At 46.7% G+C, this 22112-nt stretch overlaps 1 protein-coding gene across 3 annotated transcripts in view; it reads left to right on the plus strand.

Annotated features, from left to right (window-relative positions):
• The window catches only part of PSD2 (pleckstrin and Sec7 domain containing 2), a 99167-nt gene that overhangs the window by 31589 nt on the left and 45466 nt on the right, over window positions 1-22112 (plus strand). The window contains exons 5-7 of one of the 3 annotated variants that reach the window (XM_077310043.1): window positions 2383-2463; window positions 3901-4013; window positions 10497-10555. In XM_077310043.1, the coding sequence (XP_077166158.1) occupies window positions 2383-2463; window positions 3901-4013; window positions 10497-10555 (253 nt within the window). Of the gene's footprint in view, window positions 1-2382; window positions 2464-3900; window positions 4014-5433; window positions 5562-10496; window positions 10558-22112 lie in introns of those variants that run through there. The other 2 variants (XM_077310044.1, XM_077310045.1) reach the window with 2 other exon arrangements.

The raw sequence follows: 22112 nt of genomic DNA on the forward strand, positions 1-22112 counted from the left end.
TGAATCTGACATACTCAAGAGATAACTGGGAACTGAGGTCAGGTAGAAGCCTGATAAATTAGATTAACAGAATAATTCAGACCATCTAGTTCAACCCCCTGCTCAATGTAGGATCAGCCTAAAGTATTCATGATAAATATCCGCCAGTGAGGATGAGCTCACCACCCATCTAGGCAGCCCATTCCACTGCTGAACTACTGACTGTGAAATTTCCCGCCTGAGACTTTCCTTGTCTCTGCTCACTCCCAGCTTTGGCCTCTCCGATGGCTGATCTACAGTGCCACCTACTAACCTGCAGATACGTTTCTTTAGAGGTCTATCCTTCTCCTCATTTCTTGAACATTTCCTTTTTCTTCCTTAGCTCTTCCTGAAGTTCTCTGTTTATCAAAATAGGCTTTTTGGATCCCCTACCAGGTTTCCATCTTGCTGGAATAGTCATGGTTTGAGCATGCAATAGCTCCTGTTTAAGGATAGCCCACCTGGCACTTACTCCTTTCTCTTCCAGCATTCTTGTCCACAGAATGACTCCCATCATTTCTATGAGTTTATTGATGTCTGCCCTAAAAATGTCAAACATAAACATCTGGCTATGAAATCTTCCCCCCCCCCCATCTCAAAAGGAATTCTAGGGGGACATGATCACTTCTCCCAGGGACGCCACCTCTCATGGGTTCTTCCACCATTTGATAAATGAAATTCTCAGTCAGGCAGATCAGAAAGCTGCACAACTCCAGATATTTAGCAGAGTTTGTTTCCCACCACACATCAGGGAAACTGAAGTCACCCGTAGTTCTTACCTAAAATCAAGCAACTCAAGAAACAGCAAAATTCCTGTTCTCAGCAGGAAAATTTTGCATGCCAAGACCCCTGAGGTTGGGGGCAGTGAGGTGAACTCATGCTTAGAAATGTGGGTTCTAGAGGCTCTCGGGATTCTTAGTCTTGTTTCTATTTGCAAAACACCATTTTTTTTAGGAACTAATTGGTTTGTAATTGGGAGTAGTTTGAAATACCAAGGAGAAGTGCTGTTAACAGTGAGAGTAAGTTCTCTGAGAGCACTTTCCTGAGAGTAAGTTCTACCTGAATAGACCTGCATAGGATTCTGAATATACCTACTGTTCCCTAAGAATAGGGAAAATCACTTTCTTGTTTAAAGGTCCCGAATGCACAATGTTAGGCAAGGAGAAAAAACTTCCCCTAATGGGGATGAGTTTCCTGGAAGTGAACACTTGCCAGATGGAAAAGGGACAATCCCTATTGCTGTGTTCTGGACCCTTCCACAGCATGAAAATAAGGAAAATAAGAGTCCTGCTGTATCAGCCCAGTGGTCTTGCTAATCCAGCCTCCTGTCTCACCCAGGGCCAACTTCATTAGATTGCAGAGGCTGAGGCCTTCCCCTGATGTTGCCTCCTGGCAGTGGGATTCATAGTATCTCTGAATGTGGATGTTCCCCTGAGTCACCAAGACTAGTAGCCATAACTCATCCTCCAAAGCTGACTTTCTGAACAACAGTTTCACTATGGCTTTGTCCTTTTACTTTCATTTAAAAGGGACAGTTACTGGGCCGAACTCCAAAGTTCAATAAGGCCAGATCAAAACGGAATTCTTCTCAACATTATCTTTTGGCATGTAGACAAGAACTGAATGCAACAATTATTTCAACATCTTCTGCTCCCCTTCAGGCATGTTCCTGCCCCTTAGCACTTCAAAAATTATTCTCTATTCAGATTGCCATTTCGGGAGAGGCCAAGAACATACTAAGAAATATTTGTGAGATGATTCTGGAGATGTGACTCCACTGAGAACAATAGGAAGTCCACTGCCTATTTTGCCTCCTGTTTTCCTCCCTCCCTCCCTCCATTCCTTACCACTTTTCCTTCCGCCTCCCCTCCTCCCTCCTTTCTTCCCTCCTTTTTTCCTTTCCTCCATTATTTTCTCCCTCCCTCCCTCCCTCCTTGCTTTTTTATCTCCCTCCCTCCCCTCCCCTCCCCTCCCCTCCCCTCCCCTCCCCTCCCCTCCCCTCCCCTCCCCTCCCCTCCCCTCCCCCCCCTCCCTCTTTTCAGTCATTCTGAGCATCTCACTTGCCAGTGATGCTGACATGGCAGTGAATTAGCAGGTTCCTCTTTTAGAATCATATTCCTCAATGTATGACAAATAAAAACAGAAGCAACATTGTTCGTTTTCATTGGGGGAGGGTTAAACAAAGTCTATTCCTTTCTTGCATGTCCAGCATTCCTCTCTTGTGTGCCCATCACCAAGGGAGCATCCGGCCCATCTACCCTGGCAAAACAGCTGACAAATTAAGCAGCTGATTTGGGCAAATTTCATCAATTAAGGCCTCAGGGCACTTGCCAAGATTTCTGACTGTGGTCTCTTTAATTGCAGTAATGAATTTAGCAAGCTGGTGGCAGAAGAATATCTCCGGTTCTTCGACTTCACTGGGTTCACCTTGGACAAAGCACTCAGGTGAGTAGGAAGGGCAGGGGGTCTCGTGCACAGGAGGTGAGGCCCTTTGTTTTTGCATCTTTGCTTATTACCTTGTTCATTTCAAGCAATTTACAGTCTGTGCGCTGGCCCCTTTTTCCTTGAGATGTGTGCCTGATTTCACACCCTCTCTAACACACCTAATCATAAGGAAGTCAGGAAGGATCTAGCTAAGGTGATCCATGCAATAGTCACCTCTAGATTAGACTTCTGCAACTGGCTATACACAGGGCTTCCCTTGAGGCTATTCCGAAAACTCCAACTGTTCAGAATGCAACAGCATGGGTACTCCTGGGGAGCCAGTGGGGGTCACAAACAACACCAGTGCTCACCCAGCTGCATTGGCTCCACATTGGAGACCGGATCAGGTTCAAGTTTTTGATACTAACCTTCAAAGCCCTAAACTCTCTGGGACTGGCATATCTATGGGACTGCCTCCTTCACCATTCCCCCAAAGAGCATTAAGGACATCTGACCAAAACCTGTTCAGGATCACCAGCCCAAAGGAAATGACATTGACCTCAACCAGGTCTAGGGCCTTCTCAGTCTTGGCCCCAGCTTGGTGGAAGGCTCTGCCAAAAGAGAGACCAGGACCCTCTGGGGCCTTGATTGGTTTCGCAGGGCCTGCAAGATGGAGCTGTTCCACCAGGTCTATGGACCACCCAGAAGTGCTGGTCTTACTGCTGGAATTTGAGGGAAGATCTGCCCTCCAAGGATTTGACCCTGAGGTGGGAAGGGGCAATGTGCAGTCTCCCTTTCCTATTGTGCCTCTAAGGTAGTTGCTCCCAGCAGTTGCTTTGTGGTTGCGCACACCATCCTGTGTCAACAATGAATTTAGAAAAGTACAATAAACGCCGGGATATCAAAAAAATGGCAAAATGTTGAATGCGTTTAAAACTAAGAATCACAAAATCATAATTAAACTGAAAGCTATATAAAAATAATAAACGTGTGACTATTATAAAATATACACAAAGATTTATTTCCCCATGAGAATTTTGTGCATCTTAATAGCGGCAGCACAGAATCTCGCAGTACAGAGGGCGGTTGGGGGGTTCTCATCATTTATAAGTTTCCTTACCTTTTCTTTGGCTGTTAGACCTCTCTAATGTAATCTGCATTGTTTTCTTACATAACATAGTCTGTATGGGGAAGAGGAGTAAACAATGCTCCCTTGTTTCACCATGATTTCTGGGGCAGGGCACCACCCTGGGTTAGAATCCCAAAGGTGGCCGCAGGGTGAAAATGTTTGGGGGCCCCTGTTTTAAGTAGTTATTGCTCCTAACTGGACATCATAATCACGATAATGAGTGCTCCTCCTGGGACAGTCCTCTGAATTAAGTGATCCACTGCCTGTCTTAGCAGCATCCTATCTGTCAAGGTCACTCTGTCCTTCACTGCCCTTTCCCCCTTTTCTAGAACATTCCTAAAAGCTTTCCCCCTCATGGGAGAGACGCAGGAGCGGGAACGGGTCCTCATCCACTTCTCACACAGATACTGTCACTGCAATCCAGAGGAGAGCACGTCTGAAGGTAAGACTTCCTTCCAGCCTAAGTCACTGGGCCACAAATTTTGCTGGGCTTAGAGTGCTTATAGGAGAAATGCTTCATCAGACAAAACAAAACCACCCTAGAAAATGTAGAGAAATGTCTCCAATTGGCAAGTTGTTGGGGGGGGGGGGGGGGTGGCTAGCGCTTACCTAGGTTGATTCACTTCAGATACTGTCTACATGGAAATCACAGAGAACCTTGTATGGAACTGTTGCTCTGCACTCCTTTCTCATGTTGGATTTTACATTGTTGCATACAAGCAACTGTTAGGCCGTTTCTACATGGAGGGGTAAAATGCTCATGGCCTCCTGCTTGCAAACGTGAGATGGAAAACCTCACGTTTGCAGTTCCTCTCATGGGAGACCCCTCCCACATTTTCCCTCTGTCCTGTCACAGCTTTTTGCCTCCCGATGAGGTGGCAAGGAAAAACAGGCCAAATTCCCCCCCACACACACACACCCCTTGGCTTGTGAATCATAGCAAGACACCAGGCACAGCACAGGAGTTCTTTCGTGGACTGAAACTCCCCCCCCTGGCCCCCAAAATTAATTTATTTTTTAAAAGGCACTTCTGTGTTGCTATGTGGTATTGCCACAACACGGATGCATTTTTACTAAAAATTAACACTTCTCCTTTGCTGTGGAGAAATGCCAGAACAATACAGCATCACTCCCCCCCCCCCCCCATACACACACACCTTTTTGGGATTTGTGCTCTTTTGGACCTTATATCTGGGTGGATTTCTGAGACGCTGAATATGGTAACTGGAGCCCAAAAAGTCATTTTGTGTAGATGGTTGGCTTAAAAACAAAGCGCTCCGACCCCTGCATGATTAGGAGAAGGCTGCTCAATCACCCCACCCCCTCCTTTCCCAGATCATTTCCCACCTCCAGAAAACACAAACGGGGCTGTGTTTTGCCTGCCTGACACTTTGCATAAGATTTTATTTTACCTTTGACAATGTAGCTTTGCGGTCGTGCTGCAACATGGACTGCACCAATTTAAAAAAAATTCAGAGCAGCAAATGGAGATGGGAGGGTGGGTGTGAGGGTGGGACAACGCTGCAGAGACCATAGCGCCTTTCCCCCTCCATACGGGCTTGCCCCTGGTTGCTCACTAGTTGCTCACCGATGGGATGTGAGATAAAAAGTGGAATATCCACTTTTTGCGATTTCCCTCATCCCAAAGCAAATCTGGGCAAAACGTTAACCAGCCCCCTGGACAGCCTTGGGATGCAGGTGACATCATGTGGGGGGGGGGGGGGGGACTCTAAAACCTGCCAGCAACCAGAGGCTTTCCAGGGGCAGATTCCTTCTGTGGAAATGGTCTTCATATTGAAGGGAAGTGGTGCATGCTGGGAGAATCTCTAACGGTGATGATTCTGTTTTCCATCCGTTTTGTCAGTTAACTGGCCATCTCGGTCAGTCTGTGAGCATCTCTCCTTCTCTGTGTTTGTGTGCCTGAGACAGAGTGAGTGAGTTACGGTAGCAAAAGAAGCGTGTCCTCATTTAAATGGACTTCCATCAGCAGGTGTGAGACTGATTCTGTATTTGCTTTGTTATTATAACTTCACCACCTGGAACCAAAAGAAAAGAGCCTGCCAGCTCCACAAATAGGGGTGCCAACTTTGAGCTGGGAAACAGTTTTTGTGCACAACTCATAAAGTTAAAAACATAGACAAATCCCATAGGCTAATCATTGAAATAACATACTGTATGATGCCAATTATGTTATTTCAGTGATTAGCTTATGGGCTGTGTCTGTTTTTAAATTTTTGTTTTATGAGTTGTATACAATCAATGTTAATATAATTTGATTATTGACATTTTGTGGTCACCAAACCTTTTGGGGCCTAACTACTTGTTGGTTAGGTTCATTGCTTCTTGTTTTTTGTAGCACTATCCTTTTTGGGGGTTGACTTTGGGGGTGGAGCCAGAAATGGGCCAGATTTGGGGCAGGGAGGAACCTCAGCAGAGTGTAATGCAATGCAGTCCCACATCCGAAGCAGACATTTCCTCCAGGGAAGCTGGTTTCTGTCATCTGGAGATGAGCTATAATTCTGGGGGGACCGGCATCCCTATCTTCTAATTGTTATTAGGAATCTAAGTAAGTAAACTTGTTTAACAGTCCTTCAAAGGAAACAGAATGATTATTTCAAGTAAAAACTGCTTAAATTTAAAAACAGCTGACCTTAACCAATGCAGCAATATGGTCTCGAAACAAAAACTTGCCTGTTTACTCTGCCTGGGATTCTGTGAAATCTAAAGACTTTCACTCAGATTTATTCTCATGTTCAACAAGGATTTTGGTTTAAATCACAAACCTAGTCCAAAATTCATTTTAAAATACCTTATAATCCTAAAAGATGAGGTTTGGGGATGAGAGGGACCTCAGTGGGGTAGAACTGATCTCTGTAGTTTGGAGATATAATTCCAGGAGATCCCCAGGCCCCACCTGGAGGATTGGCAACCCTACTCAGGGCCCTTTGATGTGATATCTTCCATATTAACTGTCATAGAGAGTCTGGCTTCCCTGCCATTCCATGTAGGGTTGGGGGCTTTGGCGCCCAGAGTGGCCAGTCTGTCCCAGCGCAGCCAGTGCCACGCCATGGGAGGGGGATGGGAGGCGTGGGTATCAGTGCACCGCCGGGCACACACATGCAGGCGTGGGTGCGCTGACGCCCGTGCCTCCCATCCCCCCCACCACGGCGTGGCACTGGCTGCTCCGGGAGAGACAGGCTGCTTCGGGCGCCAAAGCACCCAGCCCCCCAACCCTAATTCCATGTATGTCTAGGTTGTAGGACAGACCCATTTGTAGTAACTAGACCTCCCAATAGGGTCACCAGCTCTGGCTTGGGAAATACCTGAAGACTTTGGGGAGGAGCCGGGAGTGGGTGGGGCAGGGAGGGACTCCAGTGGAGCATAATCCTATGGAGTCCACCCTCCAGAACAGCCATTTTCTTCAGGGGAACTGATCTCTTTAGACTGTGGATGTCTTAGAAGAAGAAGAAGAAGAAGAAGAAGAAGAAGAAGAAGAAGAAGAAGAAGAAGAAGAAGAAGAAGAAGAAGAAGAAGAAGAAGAAGAAGAAGAGTTGGTCCTTATATGCTGCTTTTCTCTGCAGAGCACGGTGCTGCCTGCAGATAGACTCAAGAGCCACACATCTTCAGTGTAAGTCTCACAGGACTGGGACTAGAAGAAGAGTTGGTTCTTATATGCCGCTTTTCCCTACCCGAAGGAGGCTCAAAGCGGCTTACAGTCGCCTTCCCTTTCCTCTTCCCCACAACAGACACCCTGTGAGGGAGGTGAGGCTGAGAGAGCTCTGATATCACTGCTCGGTCAGAACAGCTTCATCAGCCCTGTGGTAAACCCAAGGTCACCCAGCTAGCTGCATGTGGGGAGTGCAGAATCGAACCCGGCATGCCAGATTAGAACTCTACACTACACTAACCACTACCCCAAACTGGCCCTCAGGGGATCTCCAGGTCCCAAGAGCCATAGGGGGTGGGGGGAATCTGGAACCAGAACCACAAAACCCAACTGGCAAAACCTTAAAAGGTTGAGTGTATAGCATCGGTTACTTACATTAATTAAATGCCTACGGAACAGAGGGGGAGGGTTGGCAGGATAGTCTGTGTCAGTGTTTCCCAACTTGTGGGGCCACAAAGCCTCTGAAAGTGGGTCATGGGCCAGCCTACCCTAACAGCTGGCCCTGCTCTTTCCATTGCTCCCTTTTGTATTTTGGGAACCAAGGTCTGATCCTGGAAAGGGAGCCTTCCGTGCCATATCTCAGTTTGAAGAAAGGTTTACTTTATTGGAAGTTAACGAGCTGCTCCCACAAGCCTTTTGCCAGGGCTAAAGGGGAAATGGCCGCAAGTTCGTGTTTATCCCTCCATGCCCACATGCCCCCCCCAGTACCAAGTTGAGCACAACAAGCCCAAGCTCCAGATGGGAGACAAAACATTCTCCCAGGGGCAGAAGAGATAAGACAGCATGGCTTAAAATGAAAGGGAAGCAGATACTATAATTCACACCCCCATAGCAGTTCCCCCATCTAACCTCCAGCTCAAAGCCTTTGAACAGCCTAACCTAGGTGAAAGTAATAAACAAACATCAATAAACATGATGAAAGACAGAACATCCTGGAGAGAGTTGAGGAATTAATGGCAAAATCATGCAGTTTCGCCAGTACATGGGTGCCAAGGTCATAGTTTGCCAAGGGTGCTAAGAAACCTTGGCCCAACCTGAAGGGATCACTATACCCCAAAGGTTGGGAACTGCTAATCTGTGTCTGTGTACCGTCAGAGAGGAAGGGAGAGGAAGGGGAGGCAATTGTAATCGCTTTGAGACTCCTTTGGATAGTAACAAGTGGGGTACAAAAAAACAGCTCTTCTTCTGTGCGATCCCGAGTTTCTAAGTTTAATGTTATACCTTCTTGGGTTCCACCAAAGAGTCACTTGGCTCTGCCTCTTGTTCATTCAGCACGTGCCCCAGTTCTACCCTCAGCCCAGCCCACCGATGCCATAATCTTAAAACTATATGTTGTATTTCTGATAACTGCCTTGTCCTGGAGTCCTGGAGATTTGAGGGCAGTGCCCCGGAAGGGCAAAGTTTGGGGTGGGAGGTTAGCTGACACGAGCTGTCATAGACCAGGAGTGGGCAAACTGTGGCCCTCCTGATGGAGGATCACTTGTTGATCAGACACAGTGGTGTATGCTCTACCTGCTGCTTCAAACATTGCAGCATTCCCAGGTATGGCCCAGGTCTGGTCAAAATCAGCTGTGTATTGGGAGTTCCAAGAAATTCCTTAAACGTCACACCCAAATGTGAGAGGACACCCTTGGACGGGAAGGTTAGCATCCAGGAAGAGAGGGCAGAGGCCCCACTCCCATGCCATGTCCTGAAATTAATCCAGGAAGCCGCTATTTGCGCTGATAATTACCTGGAAATCAGTTATAATTCCAGAAGATCTCCAGGCCCCATCTGGAGGTTGGCAACCTGCCTGAAATATTCAGTAGCCCATAGAGAAAAGGGGGATATCGGGCCGAGAAAATTGGTGTAGAAACGGGGGAGAATTCTTCCTTGCTTCCGTTCAGAAGCGGCAGGCTGTGTCTGGCGTGGGTGATAACAGCCCTTCATGGTTCATCCTGTTTCTTCTGGCTGTCAGTTTGGCACAGCTTGAAAGGCTCCCCCAAAGAGGCTGGTTTTTGAAGATGTCCTTCATCAGGCATTGCAATCTTGCTATGAGTTGAAATGAGCCATTTTGGAATCAGGAGCAAGACTTCGAAAGACCGTGTTTGTTCATAGAAATATCTGAACTGAAAGTAGTCAGTAGGACGTCAGTGTACTTGATGGAATTATGGGTAAACAGTCTTGTAATGGAAATGCTATCCAGCAGAATTTTGGAAAGAAAAAGCAACTAGATTTTTCAGATTTAATTAGCAGGCTAACATTGTGAGGAATTCTATCCATTCACTGGGGGATAGTCCCAGCTTGAGCAGCTCGCTTTGGGTTGAGAAATGCCTGGAGATCTTGGGGGTGAAGCCATCTCTGTTGCCAGGAGATCCATTGTGATCCCAGGAGATCTCCAGCCACCACCTGGAGGTTGGCAAGACTAGTTCCGGCATGCAATCTTCCCTCTCTTCCTGGCTATAGGAGGTGTTTTAGATATCCTGAGAGAATGTACATGAAACATATTGAATCACAATCAAAATCACCTAGAGGTGGAAGAGCCCGCAAAGGGTCACCCAGTCCAGACCCCCCCCCCACCTTCTCCGGGACATAAAAATCACACATTCCTGGCAGGTGCTCATCCAAACTCCTCCTAAAAACGTCTAACGGAGATTCCATCACCCTCCAAGGCAACGTATTCCATCTGTGAACAGCCCTCACCGTCAGAAAATGCTTTCTAATATTACAGCGGAACCTTTTCCATCGCTTGAACCCCTTGCTCCTAGTCTTTGTCTCTAAAGCGGCAGTAAACAAGTTGACAGCTTCAACATATCCACCTTCTACATAGTTAAATGCAGCTCTCCTCTCACCCCTTGTCCTCCTCTTCTCCAAGCTGCACATCCCCAACTCTCTCAACCTCTCCTCACAAGGCAGGGATCAACCATTCTAGTTGCCCTTCTCTGAACTCTTGGCGTGTGCTTTAGCAAACAAACACTGTGTGGGAAGAACAACCACATGGTTTAGAGGAATATAATGCTAACTAGAATCAGCACTGATAATGAGACTGGGATAAAGAAGGAAATTAATTGAGTCCATCACTGAATGTCAGCAAAATACCCAACTCCGGCACCAAATGAAGCTAGCAGGCTCTATCAGCACACTCCTCAAATTCTGTTCTCGTCTCCTTGAATGCCGTCTCGCTTCCAGAGCTAAGTGGGGAATGGACCCACAATATTTTGAATAAGACTTGTAATACTATTTATCCTAAAAGCAAGTGATTTCTCTTGTGTTTTCCAGATGGAATTCATACCCTTACCTGTGCCCTGATGCTGCTCAATACAGACCTGCATGGACATGTAAGTACAGCTCTCAGAAAAACTGAGGCTCTCCCCCAGCCCTTTTAGTAGATGTGCTGCGGTTGGGAGAGCTAGAGTGGGCTGGGAATCTATTTGATGGCAGCAGGAACAAGCAGAGACAGGAGGTGGTTTTAACACAGCGTAAATCTTCCGGTTGGATGTTTTGACGATGAGTAGGCAGCGGAAGTGCATCATTCTCAACAAGAACGTACGCTTCTCCTGCCTACAAAAGGTCGATCTGTTCGAGGGTCACGTTGGCTTGTCATTATAGAATGACTTAAAATAAGACTTAGCATGGGGGCATGAGATATAGAGTGCTGTCCCCCCCCCCCCGATGCTAGGTGAAACAATATTCTGGAGAATGAGGACAACCATAGAGTTGGAAGGGACCTCTATGAAGTCTAACTAGAAAGAAGTAAAGCGGTAACATCACCTTAATGTGATCTGGACACTATACAGCCCAAATCCCGTTGGTCTTTTTAGCCACCGAGTCACACTGCTGAATCATGTTCAGTGTCTGGTCTACTAAAACTCTTAGATCCTTTTCGCACATACTACTGCCAAGACAGGTTTCCCCCATCCTATAATAATGCATTTGATTTTTCCTATCTAAATGGCCACCTCATGAGAAGGAAGGACTCCCTGGAGAAGAGCCTAATGCTGGGAGCGATTGAGGGCAAAAGATGGAGGGGATGATAAAGAATGAGGTTTTTGAAGCAGTTGGTGCAAGCTTAAATGGACTCCGCGGAATGGTAAAGGACAGAAAGGTCTGGAGGATCCTTGTCCATGGGGTCGTGATGGGTCAGACACAACTTTGCAACTAACAACAACAACCTAAATGCAGAACTTTCCATCTTTCGCTATTGAAATTCATATTATTCATTCTAGCCCTGTTTTCCAGCCTGTCAAGATCATCCTGTATCCTGATTCTGTCTTCTGGTGTGTTTGCTACCCATCTCAGTTTAGTATAATCTGCAAATTTAATAAGCACCCCCTCTATTCCTTCATCTAAATCATCTATGGATATGTTGAACAACACAAGGCTCAGGAGAGATCCCTGAGGCAGTCCACTCATCAGTTCTCTCCAAGAAGATGACGAACCATTTACAAGCACCTCTTGGGTGTGATCTATCAACCAGTTATCGATCCACCTAACAGTAATAGAATCTATACTGCATTTTACCAACATGTCAATAAGAATATAATGTGGAACCTTTAGTGAAATCGAGGTAAACTATATTCACAACATTCCCCTGATCCAGCAAATTAGTAACTTTCTAAAAAAAAAAGACATAAGGTTAGTCTGACATAACTTGTTTTTGAGAAAGCCAAGTTGACTCTTTGTAATCACAGCCATCTGCTCTAGCTGCTCAAGGACTGACTGGCTGATGATATGTTCTAAAGTTTTGCCAGCTATAGTTGTCAAGCTGACAGGTCAGTAGTTACCTGGATCCTCCTTTTTTCCCTTCTTGAAGATAGGGACCTCATTTACCCACCTCCAGTCTTCTGGCTCATCACCTGTTCTCCAAGATTTATCAAAAATAATGGACAGAGGTTCAGAAATTACATCTGCAAGTTCTTTTAGTACCCTTGGATGCAATTCATCTGGACTGGAGGACTTCATTTAATTTAAGGAAACTAGATGTATATGAACTAGCCCTACAGTGATCCTAGGCTGCAACTCCCATCCCTCGTAATGTGATATGATTTTGCCATATTGAGCTCAGTTTCCCACACAAGACTGAGAGGTAGGAAATGAGCAGTTCAGCCCTCTCTCCACCTGTTACACTTTCACTTTCTTGTCCCTGTAATGGTCCAACCATGTCCTTACTCTTTTTCTTACTTCATACATAACTAAAGAACCTTTTTTTTGTTGTTGTGTTTAGCATTTCTCACTAGCCTAAGTTCATACTGAGCTTTAGCTTTTCTAACATTCTCCCTACAAAAATTGGGTTTTAAAAAAAATTTCCTCCTTGGTTATAAGATCCTCCTTGCATTTCCTAAATGAGTCTCTTTTATTACTTAGATCTTTTGAAAGTGGTTTATGGAACTACCCTGGCTTCCCTAGGCTCCTCCCATTTTTCCTTCTCAAGGGAATTGTTTGTTATTGTGCCTTCAGTATTTCACTTTTTAGAATTTTTAAGAACACCCAAGACCTCGAATTGTGCACAGCATGAAGTCACTTCTGGGAAGCCGTAGATGTGACCTCATGTCATTCGAGGAATTGGTGGTAAAACTGTGCCCCTTCCTGCCCCATCCCTCGCCAGCACTGGCCTCCGCTTTCTGTAGGTCAACGGTTTTGAAATTTTAGCCACCCAAGGACCCCATTTCAGTTTTAAATCAGTTGTCCTCCACCCCCAGCCCTCATCTTATCCCTCACTGGCACCCACAACATGCTGCGCAGTAAGTTTGGGTGCTTTGGTGTCAATGCCTGCACCTCCCCTCTCCTCCCCCCCCCCCCACAACGCAGCACTGGCTGCTTCAGGCGCTAGCGGCCACTTTGGACACCGAAGCACCCAACCCTACCGAGCAGGCTTCTTTCAAAGTGCACAGAAAAGCTGTGCAGGTCCTGCAGAGAGTTTCATCCTATTTGGGCAGGTCAAACCACCCCCTCCCAAAGTCATCAGTGATGGGCTGGGGGTGGGGTAGGAAGAGGAGGACCTTCAGCCATGTAAACCTTTGCCACCCAAGGCTACTGTCACTTGGGGGGGGGGGGCTGGCAGGGACACATGGCCAGCTGACATCACTTCCTTGTATCTTAAAGCCAGAAAATATTTCAGCTGTATGGCTGGAAAAGGCTGGTCTATGGAGCCAGGCTCGAAAGGCAAATGACCTGAATTCTAATTAACCTCTCCCCTCAATTAGAAGGAACCCGATACCAGAAGCAGCAACCAATTCCATTATTGCTTAATAACATCCTGATAGAGGACAGGGGAACAGGGTTAGAATAGAGGGTTGCCAGCCTCCGGGTGGGACCTGGAGCTCTCTTGGAACTACAGACTACAGAGATCAGTTCCCCTAGTGGAAAAATGGGCTCTTTTGCAGAGTAGACTCTATAGCATTATGCCAGCCTCCGGGTGGGACCTGGAGCTCTCCTCGAACTACAGACTACAGAGATCAGTTCCCCTAGTGGAAAAATGGGCTCTTTTGCAGAGTAGACTCTATAGCATTATGCCGTGCTGAGATCTCTCTACTGCCCAAACACTGCCCAAACACTGCCCCTCCCCCAGACTCCAGGTGGGGACTGGGACACAGGTGTCATTGCTAGGAAAAACTGGAAGTGACCTCATGGAATATCCATGAGGTCACTTCTGGCACATGCCCCCTCCCCCACATTTCCAAAGTGCTGTTGTGCAACAGTTAGGAGTTCTGGGAGCCTGGCACCTTTATTAGTCAGCGGACTAAGCCATTTCCTCATTTTGCTTGCTTGTGTTTTCCTGTAATTTGCGTGTGTTGGGGTGGGGGGTCTGTTTCCCTGTAGTGGTCAGTTTTATTGCATCATGCATTAAAATCTGCAGTTTAAATCTGCAATGTAATATCAAATCGACCACTAGAGGCAACAAAACACACGCAGAACAGAATGAAATCCCCAAAGCAACCAGAACTTACAAGGGAGCAAAATGAGAATGCAGAAAATGGCAGGGTTACCTCCTACCTTATAGATATCTGTTTACTTTAAACATCTGCTGTAGTTTTGTGGAGTCGTGTAAAACGAGCTTCCCACATCCCCTCAAGAAGAAATACTTTGTATCCTGGTTGGAGCAAGATTGCCATTTGCTTAAAAACATAGTTTCATTGGGAGGGGGGGGGGAGATCTGAGATCTGCTCACTCAAGTTATGTTTATAATTCACCAAAGATCATGGTTAAGACACTGGAAGCCAAATGATTTATTGCATCTCATAAAGCAGCAGAATTCTACATCAATACCGCAAATCCAATTAGTTAGACTTGATCTGATAAAGTCCGCTTGCTGTTTTGTGCCAGAAGATACATTTGCAATGAACATATAATGAAAAGAGCCTGAACATAATTTAAGAGTCTGGATAGAAGAACTAATTCCCACTTCTCATTTAAATACTCCAGTCCATGTTTGTTACAACTCCTGCTGGGCTATTTCTGTGCGCCTTCCGAGTAGCTTACAGAATACTTGTGCCGTGCTGTGGGTATTGGATAGAACGGCGTGATTAGAGGAATCCGTTTCTCTTCGTGCTCTAAGTCAGGGGTAGTCAAACTGCGGCCCTCCAGATGTCCATGGACTACAATTCCCATGAGCCCCTGCCAGCGAATGCTGGCAGGGGCTCATGGGATTTATAGTCCATGGACATCTGGAGGGCCGCAGTTTGACTACCCCTGCTCTAAGTAGTTGAGATGATAAGTAAATGCAGGGCCAGAGAAATCTCTTTTTGTTTTATCTGGAATTATGGGGAATTGTTCTCTTCCTCCCATCCCCTTTCTCGCTGAAGAAAGAGCCGTCTTACAATTGTTGATGGATGGTAATACATGCCCTTGATTTTTTTAAGAAGCTTGAAGATTATTAGACATTTTCTGGCAGTGAAATAATAAGACCACCTGGCAGGAGTGTAAGAAAGCCCAGTCATGTTGGGAGAGGAAGCTTATGGCTGCTCGGCAGATGGCTGGCTACATAGCAGCAGTGAGACCTTTGGGGCTTCTGCTGAAGCATTCAAAATTCAGATGCAGAGATCTGATTGAGGAATTTCTATATTTCTGGCTGCAATTAAACGGCGTCATGCATAACTTTTGGTTCTTTTAAAATTTTTCTATGGGCACTGCTGACCAATCAGTTTTGACACCTCTAGGATCAGTGGTAGGAGTGATAGCAATAGCTCTCCAATGGTTTCAGTCTTCCCTCATGTGTGTTTGTGTGTTTGTGTAAAGTGCTGTGGAGTCCCAGGGGATGAATGGCAACCTCAGCAAAGGGCTTTCAAGGAAAGTGAGAAGCAGAGGCGGTCTACCATTGCCTTCTTCTGCTGAGCCTTCCTTGGCCATCCTCCATCCAAGTACCAACCCTGCTTAGCTTCCAAGATCAGATGGGATCGGGCTTTGCCAGAGGTGGCCAGACTGTGGCTCTCCAGATGTCCATGGACTACAATTCCCATGAGCCCATACCAATTAGCCATGCTGGCAAGGGCTCATGGGAATTGTAGTCCATGAACATCTGGAGAGCACAGTTTAGCCACCACTGGGCTATCTCATGATGCATTCCCCTCTACCTCCCTTGGGTAGAACATGGTCATTACAAAGGGGCAGCTATGTTAATCTGTTGTAGGAAAATGAAACAAAAGTCCATTGAGACTGTAAAGCATAATAAGCTTTACATGGCAAAATAAGTCAGGGATCAGGGATACTGGGCAGATAGCTTGGGATTTGTTTCAAGTACTTTTGCCAATGATTTTTAATATCTGCATTAGACCTTCAGATGAGATCATCCATAGCTTGAATATTGAGTATCACTGGTATGAATACATTGATAACAACCCACTTTCTGCTCTTGAACTAAGCCTTCAAAAGCAGCAGTCTGGAGTCTGAGCCCGTGGCTCGATCAAGCGACTGAGGGGAAACCAGTTAAATTGAACCAGACAGGAGGTGATGTGAGCTGGTAAAGAGGATGTTCTAGACTGAGAACATGCCATGACACCCACTGAAAGTTTTTCTAGCACGTGTTTTTAGGAAGTGGGTGGGGCCAGGTAGGACATTTGGCTGACTGTGCAGCTGCCATCACAGGACAAGGATCGACACCATGTCACTGAAGTTAAGTTGTGGCAAACATTGTGTTGCTGGTTCCACCCCTTGTGGCAGCCATTTTGCAGCAGCCATTTTGTTACTACTCTGAATGTATCCTCAGGCTCAAAAAGGTTTGGGCCCCTTTTCTAGAGCTCCACATGCCAACCTTTGATTGGGTGTGCATAACATTTACTGATGATGTGAGTATTTTCGGAGGGTCGAGCTCTGCTATTTGAACCAGTTGGTGTCATTGCTAGGAACACTTTCTTCTCTGGTACACCTTTTGAGGAAAATATTTCCCCTTTCAGGCTCAGCTGACATGGCCGCTCTGATCAGCACTCCTGTCTCCTCAAGGTCAGACGGCTGTCACGCACCCTGTGTGATGCCGTCCTTGAGACTACTCAGAATTAATTAGTGCACAATGGCTGGAGCCTGCAGATAAACGTGCATGAAGACCGTGATTGAAGGGTGGCCTCATTTGCCCGTTTGTTTCTGAGTTTAGTGCCAGACCCTTTCTGAACCCGGACCTAAATCTCTGAAGGACTGTTTCTCTTCATATGAATTTGTCAGGCCAACCACACAGCGTCTTTCAATCTTTGCAGGGGGACCACTGGAAAGGATGATACATTCATCCACAGCCCAGCTATGGACTGCAGAATCTTACGCTAAACAATGGGATAAAGTCAGCATATGAAATCAGATAACTATGCAGATTATCTTGGCACAGTATGCACAATGAAGACCGTCTCCTTGTGTGGATTTGATTGCTATGTGGAGAAAGATGTTTTCTAGGCCCATTCACACATGTGGGATAATGCACTTTAGAAGTAGATTTTTGTGGTGCACGTAGGAAAATTCAGCTGCAAAAGCTGTGTGTGCAATAGGCCATACGGTTATATCTGGATGAGGCTTGTGGAGGTAACTAACTATTTACTCAGGTCCCAAGTCCTTCTGTGAGTAAAGTGGCATGACCAGTGCAGAGAGTTTCCTGGGAGTAAGACTTCAGGGTGGTTTTTTTGAGTGGTTAAACATTTGACAGCATGAGTGACGATGTCTTTTCCTTCCCATCATTTCTCTCTTTCTTTCTCTCTCTTTCTCTCTCTCTCTCTCTGTCTCTCTGTCTTGCTCTTCCTCCTGCTCCTGGATCCTCTGTTTTTGCTCTTTATTACTTTCTCAGGTGGTAAGTGCAGCCATTGCAGTACGTTTCTTTGCATTCATGGGACTGTGTGTGTATTAAAATGTGCGTGCTTGCGCTCATCATGAAAGCTGTCCTTTGCAGTATGGGAAAGGAAGCCTGCTGTCCATGGCTTCCCTCGCCTTCTGCCCCTCAGGCCCATATCTAAGCACCCAAACAAAATGCCAGGCCTGCAGGGAAACAACAAAAGTTAGGCTGTTTTCAAATTGTCTTTGCACACTTTCTGTCTAGCATCTCCCTCTTACTCATCCATCCACTCTCCTTCTTTCTTCTCGTCTCTTGCATGTCATGTTGTTCTCAGTCTTTTGATCAGATGCGCTTTGTCAGTTCCCCACTGAGAACTTCTTTCCCAGCTGTGCAAGGGCCCAACCGGCCCTCCCTCCTGCACTGGTTTCCTGACTGGAAAGGGCCGCAGGTGCTACTACTTCCCTCAGGGGAGGAATAAATAATCCATGAACCAATGGGCTACATGTAGTTTTCCCCACTGTGGTGTACAGCAGCTTCCCAGGGCCATTTCAGTTTGGGAAAATGATGTAAGATGAAAGGTTTTGAGGGGGCCCCTCACCCACCATTTGCTGTGATCTCAATCCAAATTGGGGCTCCACGCATCCGGAAAATGAGTACCGAGCAACTCATGAGGCATGTCTGACCTAGAGCCTTTTGGGCAGCCCCAAGGAGGATGCATAGAAAATGTAATACATAGTTTGAGCCACAGACCAGTCCCCCTCCCACTCCAGTTTGCCCATCTGCCTCTGCAGTTATGTATTTGTGAAGTATTTTGCATTGCTCTCTTAAACAACTATATTGTAAAACTGCTCCAGAAGCAGGCTTCTACAGTACCCTTTTAATCACAGTATTAAAGTGGCAGAAGTGGAGGCTTGGTTAACTCCGAATGATTAAGCAAAAGATTGCTCTGAATGCAAGCATATGGGTGGATTTTAGAGCCCATAACTGAAGGGGAAAAACTGGGTATCCTTTGTCAGTTTTTATTAGCTCTGGGATGAAAGTATACTTTTTAGGCTCCTTGATCAATGCTGGACGGTGAGTCAGCTGTGCAAAGTGCTGGCTTGGCAAAAGGAAGCTGCAGCAGGGGAAGGGAGGGAGGACACAGGACGAGCCGCATGTGCAGACCGCATTCCATCCTCTTCCAAAGGGATACTGGATTGCTATTACTGGGACCTATTCCGCACACAATAATGCATTTTCAATGCACTTTAGAAGTAGATTTTCCTGTTCTGCACAGGAAAATCCAGCTGGCAAAGCACATTGAAAGTACATTATCTTATGTGTGCGGAATGGGCCTTAGGCCTTGGGCCCATTCTACACACATAGGATAATGCACTTTCTATATGCTTTGGCAGCTGGATTTTCCTGTACGGAACAGAAAAATCTACTCCTAAAGTGCATCTTTTCTCCGTTTTTGCACGGCCTCTCAAACTCTACCACAGTTCATAACGTCACAGGCAGAAACATTGTGAGTAGATCAGTTGCCAGATTCTGCAAAAAGGATCTCACAGCTGTCCACGGCACCCAGAGACTGAGAGGTCCCATGAGCCCCGTTATAAGTGGCCATTGTTCCAAAAGCATGTTTGTCATCTAAACCTTTCTATTGCACCATGACCGTCCTTCAAGACTTCGTCAGTCGTGGTAAATTCATCTCAATGAAATCAGGGCAGCGCTATACTTGGATCCAGTTGGACAGTGACTTGTGTTCTCATCCTCCAAGGACAGGGATGCCAAGTCCAAGTGGGGAGTGGAGCCTGGGGAGGACAGAGACCTCAATGAGGGGCAACGTTGCAGAGTCCACCTCCAAAACATCCATTTTCCCCAGGGGAACTGATCCCTGTCACCTGGAGATGAGCCAGAATTGCAGGGGATCCCCAAGTTCCACCTGAAGGCTGGCAGCCCTCTTCAAGGAACGAATCAATGATAAAAGGCAGTGGTCCCCAACCTTTTTATCACCGGGGACCGGTCAACGCTTGACAATTTTACTGAGGCCCGGGGGGGGGTAGTCTTTTGCCGAGGGACGTCACTGCTGCCACCTGAGCCCCTGCTCCACTTGCTTTCCTGCTGGCGCCCCTGACTTCCCGCCGCCCACTGGGGGGCACTGCCAGCAGCAGCTGTGCAGTACCACGCCAAGGGGGAGCCCCATCCATGGCAGCCACTGGAGAGCACCAAAGGTGAGCCAGCGGCAGAGTGGCAGGGCAGACCCGAGGCAGCAGCCGGGGAGGAGGATGAGGAGGAGCTGCAGCCTGGTACCGAATGATCTACGCACCGGTACTGGTCTCCGGACCGGGGGTTGGGGACCGCTGATAAGGGACACATTGTTACAGATTAATACCCCCAAAAAAGGCTGCAAAAATTTACACCGCTCCTGCAATTTCACAGTTGGAATTTACATAATTATTCCTAATTCAAACTATTATGAAAAAAACATCCTATTTATAAGAAAGGATATAAACAGCCAACAATTATTTAAGACAAACCAGCCTGGTATATTAGGTACCTAGCATTCTTTATCCCTAATAGTATTATTCCTTAGAATCGTAGAGTTGGAAGAGATGTCCAGGATCATCTAGTCCAACCCACTGCAGAATGCAGGAAACTCACAACTAGGCTTGTGCACTTCGGCTGCTTCGGTGGCCATTCATGCCCAAGGTGGCCAGTGCCTCCTTGGGCTTGAATGGCCACCAAAGCGGCCAAAGCGCACAGACCTACTCACACCTACCTGTCCACCCACAGTGACCCCAATTTCATGCCCAGATGATGCCCCCCCCCAAAGACTATCCCTGGCCAGTCTGTCCTGGAAGAAATTTGCCTCCCTCCCCCAATGTCAGAAGTTTTTTGAGCTATTCAGGGACCAGGCATTGGGGACAGTTATTTGTGCACAGCTTTATGGCCAAGAAGGCTTCTAAGGGGGGCTTCAAGGTAAGTGGCTAACCCAGCCCACTTGTCATCTGCATTGCAATGTTGTCGTAAGACTAACTGAGGTCAAGTTCAGTCTAGGTTGCCCCCTTCCTCATGGATGCTGGTGAAAATGGCCTCTCTGCAGTGGGTTCCCCCCTCTCTTGACAAGAGTTATTTGCTGTGACTAATTGGATGACCCAGATGCAATAGTAGGCAGGGGTGACAACCTTCAGGTGTGGTCTGGAGCTCTTCCAAATGATAACTGACCTCCAGATTACAGAGATCAGTTCCCCTGAAGGAAATGGCAAAAGACCAACTGTATGGCACCACATCCTCACTTAAGGTCCTACCCCTCCCCAAATACTATGCTCCCCAAATCCCACCCCAAATCTTCAGGAATTCTCCAACCCAGTGCTGGTAATTCTAACAGCAGAGTTTAATGGCTTTCATGCCCAGTGGGGAAGCTTCTAGCCCTTGCTAAATACTGTACAAAATCCTTTTTGTTCTTCCAGACCAGTTGTCCATCAGCTTTCTTCCAGTTAAGAAAGCGACTGTGCCCAGGATATTGCAAGGCAGCTTTTAGAGTGAAAGCTTTGACGCCTCAGAATTAGTTTTTAAGCAACTGCAATAAATGCACTTACTTTTTGAACATAAGAAAAGCCCTATTGGATCAGCCCAGTGGCCCAGCTAATCCAGCATCATCTCTCACATAGTGACCAACCAGTTTCTCTGGACAGCCTACAACAGAGGTCTAGTCCAGCATTCTGTTTCACACAGTGGCTGAACAGTTCCTCTGGAGGGTCAACAACAGGGTATAGAGGACGAGGCTTTCATAAGATTATAAGAAGAGCCCTGTTGGATCAGACCAGTGGTCCATCTCGTCTAGCATCCAGTTCCTCCGAAGGGCCAACAATAGGCCATAGAAACTGAGACCTTCATAAGAACCTAAGAAAAGCCCTGCTGGATCAGATAAGAGGTCTATCTTGTGCAGTCTCTTGCCTCACACAATGGCCAACCAGTTCCTCTGGAGAGCCAAGAACAGAGCCTAAAGAGGCAGAGGTCTTCATTAGAACATAAGAAGAGCCCATCTAATCCAGCATCATCTCTCACATAGTGATCAACCAGTTTCTCTGGACAGCCTACAGCAGAGGTCAAGGCCTTCATTAGAACATCAGAAGAGCTCTGCTGGATCAGGCCATAGGTCCATCTAGTCCAGCTTCCTGTCTCACACAGAGACCAACCAGTTCTTCTGGAGGGCCAACAACCAGGCATACAGGCTGAGGCCATCCTCTTGTATTGCCTTCTAGCACTGAGATTGAAGCTTTACTGCTTCTGAATGTAGAAGTTTGCTTTAGTCACCATGGCTAGTTGGCACTGATAGACCTATGCTCATTGAATGTTTCATGTCCACTTGTAAGAACATAAGAAGATTGAACAATTCTATTGAGTACAAATGCAGGAAGCTGCCTCAGATGGGTTGAAGCCCTTGGTCCATCAAAGTCGGTATTATCTATTCAGACTGTCTGTCGCTCTCCAGAGTCTCAGGCTGAGAACTTTCACATCACCTGCAACCTCAACCTTCCTGGAGGTGGCCAGTCATGGAGTGTGGGACTTTCTGCCTGCCAAGCAGATGCTCTCCTACTGAGCCATGGCCCTGACTCCCTCAGGGTTCACAATGAGCCTGTGGACAGCAATCAACTCCATTTATCATG

The sequence above is a fragment of the Paroedura picta genome, chromosome 14, assembly GCF_049243985.1.
Source record: "Paroedura picta isolate Pp20150507F chromosome 14, Ppicta_v3.0, whole genome shotgun sequence".
NCBI classification, from domain to species: domain Eukaryota; kingdom Metazoa; phylum Chordata; class Lepidosauria; order Squamata; family Gekkonidae; genus Paroedura; species Paroedura picta.